This window comes from Lucilia cuprina, chromosome X (genome assembly GCF_022045245.1).
Source record: "Lucilia cuprina isolate Lc7/37 chromosome X, ASM2204524v1, whole genome shotgun sequence".
In the NCBI taxonomy this organism is placed as follows: domain Eukaryota; kingdom Metazoa; phylum Arthropoda; class Insecta; order Diptera; family Calliphoridae; genus Lucilia; species Lucilia cuprina.
In genome coordinates, this window is record NC_060949.1 from 5,440,650 (window position 1) to 5,448,211 (window position 7,562).

Here is a 7,562-nt window from a genome sequence, read left to right on the forward strand (position 1 = left end):
GAATTGAATAATAAAATCTTTTATTTTCAATAATAATATTAAATTATACGTTTGCTGGCAAATTGGATCCAAAATTTAAAGGTAAGACCATGAATTAAATAGAGATTGTTGCCTTTGTTTCTACACCCCTTAAATATGTAATAGATGTAATCTTTTTCATATCTCTACAAATATATAACCCATTAGCGCGAAATAGAGTGCACTATAGAAAATGTTCCAAAAAAAACAAAATTAATACCCTCATTCTAAAATTTTTAGATCGTTTCTGTATATGTACAGAAACAAACGCTTGTATTCATAACAAATTCTAATTTTGGTTTAATGAACACAATAGTTAAAGTACAATTTAGCCTTAAAAACCATTAATAAAGTTGTGTATTCATAAACATACAATAAACCTACATTAACAATTATGCTGTTTTTTTGTTTAACTTGGCAGCACTCTACAATTTGGCTGTCATTTTATGTGTTAGTGTTGCATATAATAAGAATAAAATATTCGTTTATTCGGTTTTCTTAATTTCATGTGGTTGACAGACGGGCATTTCCAAATTGTCTAAAAATGTTGCTGACTAATTGATATCAAATATTCATATATTAATCCAATAATGCCTAGATTTGTGTTTTCCCAAAATATAATCGTTTAAAATTTTTCAGGGATTTTTAAAAACAAATGTTTAACGTTAAAATGATTATTTCTGGATTTTATTTTAAAATAAAACATAATTTATTTTCTTTATCAACCTTAAATTAGTGATGATAGCTTATTTGTGAAAAATTTGTTTAAAATCAACTTATTGTTAACTTAAAGAAGGGTCGAGCCTTCAATAAAATTATTTTATTTGTCAAAGGTTTATTGAAGGTATTTTAAGCTAGTTTACGTTTATAAATACAATTTTTGTGAATTTTGTATAAAATTGGTTAATGAACCTAAAATATTTTTTTATCAATACAGCTAAAAAGCTTAATCACGGATATTTTGTGTTCTATAAAATTAGTTTGAGAATTTGACAATCAATATAAATTTACCAAATGCAAAATTGTTTTCAGTTTAGAACAATTTTAAAAATAATTTAATGTAATAAAAAAAAACTTGATGTGGTTAAGGTTTTTAAATTTATTTCATATGGTAAGAAAAGTATTTTGTAAATTTTTTTATTATTTTGTTTATTTTTTAAATATTCCGGAAAAAATTATATATTCATAGATATTTAACTTTTTTACTTTCATTTGCATTTTGTTTTACATACTTCGCGAATATCTAGTGGTAATAAATATACAAAAATGTGCAAAATACTGGATACTTGCCCCTTCAACACGTGTTTTATTAACTTTATAATCAAATTTTTCAAACCAAACATTTGACTCACAGAACAATTGATGGAAAGTGCTACATTTTAAAGATCACTTGCATGTCCATCAATATACATGCATACATATAAAAAACATACACATTTACATATATACATGGGTAGAAAAATTATAGTTTACACTTTTCCTTTTAAATTTTTTGTGACTGTCAAAAAAACCTACGGCTACACAATCACACATACATAATAATTTCCCATATTATTCGCTCTTTTTTACTACACAATAAACCTTTTTTATGCACACAGACTTTACTGATTTTCGGCTCGAAATCAATTCGTTTTCCACACGCTCGTAATCGAGTTGAAAACAAAAACATGTAAAATCGCTTACGAGCCGAATAAAAAAAATTAAAATAAAATTGTGATCGCATGTCAAAAAATAAAACTCGATATTTTGAGTTGTATAACGAGCGAAATAAAATAGCGATCGCGAGCGATATTTTTACATACGCTGGACAGTCAATTTCCTAAAGTATTATTTTTATTTCGGCTGCATATACATTATTGCATTTTTTCAGAGAGTTATGACACACGTTTTTCGTATAATTAAAGATTTGAACCTCGAAAATCAAGTTTTTTATTAAAATTTTATTTAAATACAATTGTCCATTTTTCATATTAACAATATATATTAACAATATATTATGAAAAAATACATTAAAAAACTGTGTAAACCATTTAAGATTAAACCAATTTAAGATAAACATTTGCGATTTACCTGTAGAAAGAATAATAAATTTTATTATAATAAAAAAGTAAGTTCAATGTTTTAACAAGAGCATAATTTCAACTAGTATTTCGGGTAACTTAGAAAGATTGGTTCATATAAAAATGCATTGTAAATTGAAAAATTAAGTTATATATTAAGTTATACCGTACACCAGGGTTGACAAAATTGGTACTTTATTTAGTAGTATTCAGTCCTCAAAAGTACAATTATACACCAATGACCCATTTTCTACAACTTTAATTTTATTTCATTATTGAAATAATAACCTAAAGTTGTACTTCTGACAAAAAGATCAAAGGTAAGTTCGGTAAAATTATTTGCTAAACTTCAGAGGAAATATACAATTATTATTTTTATCCTCTTAAATTGTTCAGAAACATGGAAGAATATTAGTAATTACTTTTAACAACGAGAGTACTTCTCTAGGATTCCTTTTATATGCAAACAAAAATAGTTTTAATGATCTTTTAAGTCTTATCTATTATCTAGTCTTTAGAGTCTAGTTTATAGACTAGTCTATTTTCTAGTTTATATACTACTCTATGAATATATCATTGGATCAATATACATTCTATTTTTTAAAATGGTCAATACACTACTCTAATATCTAACCTACAGACTATTGTTTAGTTTACAGAAAACTGTATTAGCTAGACTATATGGAGGCAATTGACCAATCTAGGGGCCAAATGGACTATTAGACTAGAACTGTTAATTATAAATTGTATTTGGGACAATTGGAATCAAAAAAGTAAAATTTTTAATGCAATGTTGTACAATTTAAAAATTCTATTTGCCAACCCTGCCTTATACCAGTATAGTGGGAAGGGTATTATGCGTTTATGCAGACATTTTTATAATCCAAAAATATTGGTCCTTTACCTACCTTAAAGTTTTCCAGAATTTTTGAATAGATTTAGCTATGTCAATCCGTCTGTGTGTCCATGTAAACCTAATGCGCACGCTACAGGTAGCAATTTTCAAGATAATTTGTTTAGTTTTGACCCAAGGCCTACATTGAAAATTGTTGAAATTGGACTTTTATTTCGCCTAGCATACAACCGTACCACGAATAGGGCTTTTGGTATCATAATTATGTTTTAGCATGTCAACAAAAATCGGCAAAACTTAGTTTTATACAAGTTTAAATGACACTGCCGATTACCAGTAAACACACTTCCAAGTTTCAGATCCAAATTTACATATTCAAGTGTCATAGTTAACTATATACATATGTCGATTCTCAAAGCAATTTATTAATATTAAATAGTTGATATATTTTAAAAGCCTTATTCATAACAATTTATCAAAAGTTTAAAAGACAACTTTGCATACATTCTGTTCCACAAAACTTTGATAAATTGTTTTGAAAAAGGCAGTAAGAAGATAGATTTAAAATGGCTCAATGGCTTGAATGCAAATTCAAAATTACTTTAGAATATTATAACAATCAATTTAAATTTGAAATGCTATAAAATTAAAATTTTCAAAATAAATACACATGTTTTAATTAAATTATTGGGTATAACTACTTAATTTGATAAATGATTTGAATGATTTGCGAAGTTCGCAATTAAATTTTTAATGTATCTAGACTGGATAAATCATTTGATATGCATGCAAATTTTGTTTATTCTAACGATTATATAAGTTTTACTTTGTTTTTTTTTTTAATTTACCTTGTTCAAAAAGGATCCCGGATTATCAAGCATGAATTTCCTAGAGATTTTATTGCGAATGTTATAATTAAATCTTGCTTATTGTAGTTTTTGTTTATTATTATTTTAAAAGAGCACGTGGTTTAAATTACTGTAATTTTCATTATAATTTAAAATTATTTATTGTTATATTTTTCATGAAATTATTCCACTCACAACCATAAATACATAATTTTTATTATATTTATTACATTTTTCTCGCGAAATCAGTAAACATTATAATGCACCAAATTAACTTAATTATTGAATTTATCACTAGGACATATTTGTTAAAACGATTATTAATTTCAATTTGCTCTAGAATTTCTTAAAGCAACCGTTAGATACCTTTGTATCTAAGTAAAGAAAATTAACAATTGTTGACTATAGTATTATTATTATCCACGCTATGGGTTTCGTTCCGTTCTTTATATTTAGTTTGTTGTTATATTTTTATATTTGTTATTATTTTTTTCTCACCTCGAGCAATGTAACACAAAACAATCTCGATATCATGGCACATTAAGACAGGTTGTTTTTGTTGATTGCTTGCTTAACTGACTGACTGACTGTTTGATCGACTAACTAACTGATCGATCGTTAGCCAAGTATTCCTTCTTGCAACAAGGTAGTCGTCGTCAGTCAATGAAGAGATTTTTAAGTCTTGGATGTTGCATTTACAATTCTTATATTTTGTATGTTTTGTTGTTATTACTGTATCTTAGCGCGTGTTATTTAATTTTGTCCTCCAACTTTTTGTTATGTACCTATTTTGTTTATGTTTTTATTTATTTTAGTTTATTTTTGCACTTGTAACTATAATAATAGTTTTATTTTATGTTATGGTATGCTGTTGTTATCATAGTTGCTAATATTATTGGTTGCAACATACATATGTGATGATGATTTTAATAATACAATTAATAATAACGGTTTTTGTTACATCGATCGGTAAGAAAAGAGAACTTGTTTGTTGTTAAAACTAAGCGTAAGACTAAACGACTAATGGCTTGACTGGCTGGCTTAACTAACTTGACTACTCAAGTCGTTGCGCGTTAATTTGCGAATGGCTGAACACTAGCAAAAGGAACACGGCAACAACAACAATAATAATACATATAACGACGACGACAATAATAAAATAAGAAGAAAACAAAAACTCAAACAAATAACAAGTAAAATCGCAGACACAGGCCTTCCTTACTTGCTGCTGCATGGCAAAAATATGCATGCATGCGTACGCGCGTGTCTGAACACACACGTTCAACAACGAAGGCGAGCAATGTCTCACTGAAAAACAAACAACTCTCAAAATTGAACAAAAGACATCCACATCCACGTTCACATTCAGATTGGATTTACCATACCGAGTATGATATGAAGTAAGCAGATGTGTGTTTGAAGGTATGTTTGGTGGTGAGTGTAACTGCCAGCATCCACCACACAGTGTTACGAAATTGAGTGACAATGTGAGAAGTATATTAACAATATCAAACGCGAAGGATAGCACAGCAATTTAGATTTGAGGATTTTAGCTTTAAGCGTTTCCTAGACATAAGAAAATAATTTAAACTTTAATGCTCTTTTTTTGGAAGTTATTCGGAAGTGAAATTGTATTATGATAGAATACAACTAATTTGACTTAAATAATATTAAATAAGAACAAAATAAAAATTCAGCATAGAAAAATTAGAATTATTTTCGCTTTTTCAAAAGTCAATAAACATTACTTTCACAGAAGATATAAAATTCACTAATTGCTACTGTGATAAATGTTATTCTTTTGGAAGTACTTCGCTGGGTATAACAAAAAAGAGAATAAAAGTCGTATGATTTGTAATTTTCTTTTACACGATTGGTATAAAACCATAAGAAAACTAAGATGGAAACTGCTACTTTCACTGATCTTATGCGACTTGCTTGTTTTTTTAATCACTTCAAAAAATTAAGATAGACATAGGACTGTCAAATTTTTCATCCGCATTTTCTCTCAATGTGTTATGATTTTATTACATATTGCGCTTAGACAATTTTTCGACACATAATTTTGACAGATCATGTACAAAAAGACAACTTTAGCATTTTTGACTAGATAATTTTGTAAAAAAATGAATACTTTAGGATCACATAAACTTCCAATCTTAAATATTTCGTCGTTTTCTTTACGAGCTTTTGCAGAAAAAGTAGGTTATTCATTCATAGCTTTTTTGCTTTTGATTAATACAAATTTCAATTTGTTTTAGTACATTCAAAAACTTGTTTTATTGTTGTATTCCATATGCTGACAGAAAAATAAAATTCCAACAAAAACATTTATTGAATCTGTAACAAATTTTACTGAAAATTAAATTTATTTCAATAAAGTGTTTGTTAGAAAATATTTTCCTTCTGTGTGAAAATCAAACAAACTCATTATAAACCCTAACAAGAATATTTATAAAAATCGAAATTAAATTTATGCAAACGATTGTTAAAAAAAATTGTGCATATTTTTTCTTTGTGCTAGCAGGCTTAGGGGCATTACTCCCTAAGCCTGCCTACATAAAGTAATTGGTAATTTATTACAATTACTTGTAATGTGTAATTGAGCAATAAGTAATTGCAATAACATATAACTGAGGTTTTTCCAATTACAAATATTGTATATTTTGAAGTGGGTAAGGCATAGTATGTTGGCATTAATCTATAAACTATGGAATATTTTTTATACCCTACACCACTTTAGTGGGGAGGGTATATTGGGTTTGTGCTGATGTTTGTAACATAACATAAAAATATTCGTCCTGTACCCACCTTAAAGTATACCAATCGGCTTAGAATCATTTTCTGAGTCGATTAAGCTATGTCCGTCCGTATGTCTGGCGGTCCATGTAAACCTTGTGCGCAAGGTACAGGCCGCAATTTTCAAGATAATTGGATGAAATTTGGCACACACGCTTCTTTTGGCCCAAGGACCTATTGAAAATGGTTAAAATCGGTTCATTATTTCGACTAGCTCCCATACAACCGTACCCCCCAAATAGGGCCTTTTGGCTTATAATTAATTTAAATGATCTATTATGTTAACAAAAGTCGACAAAATTTAGTTTTATAGAATTTTAAATGACATTACCGATTTTTGTAATGATCGGGCTTCATTTGACCCTATCCCTCATACAAACTCCCCTTCAGAAAATGACTTAAAGTCAAAATTCACTTACAAACACAAATAACACTTTTAAATTCTACATAAATAATATTGAAGAAGACTTAACTCCCCTTACCAACATTTTTAAGGATAGGGTCATATTTTGCCCCACTCCCCTTTAAGCCCTCTTCAAAAAATCTCTCTTTTTGCCAAAAAAAAAAAAACAGTAAAAATATTCCGAAATAAAGTTTAAAAAACAAACCAAATTCTTTATTTTTTAATAATCCCAATTTTTAACATACATACTGACTGGCGTAGGGTATCATATGGTCGGCTACGCCCGACTATAAATTCATACTTGTTTAGTGTTAAATATATTCCATCATTATTTAATAAAAAGGATCTTGTATTTGGATGATCCTTTGTAACTAAGTGTAAGGAATAAAATAAAGCAAATAACATTTTATATATAATATTTTATGGTTTTGACAGACTGTGCGTCCTACCACCACCTTTGGATATGCACTTGTTGTTTTGTGAGTGTTTTTTTTTTTAATTTAATTTTTTTATTTGAAATGTAAACGTATTACTACCGGAGAAAATGTTGAATCCACATTGTTGATTGCGGTGTGGTGTAT

The 7,562-nt window shown here is 28.0% G+C and overlaps 1 protein-coding gene across 2 annotated transcripts in view; it reads right to left on the bottom strand.

The window, feature by feature from the left end:
• LOC111676362 (transcription factor SOX-6) overlaps window positions 1–5,100 on the bottom strand; it is an 85,093-nt gene extending 79,993 nt beyond the window's left edge. For both annotated transcript variants that reach the window (XM_023437271.2, XM_046947780.1), the window contains exon 1: window positions 3,780–5,100. In XM_023437271.2, coding sequence (XP_023293039.2) covers window positions 3,780–3,812 — 33 coding nt within the window. In that variant the 5' untranslated portion in view covers window positions 3,813–5,100. The remainder of the gene's footprint in view (window positions 1–3,779) is intronic.
• Window positions 5,101–7,562: the final 2,462 nt, after the last annotated feature.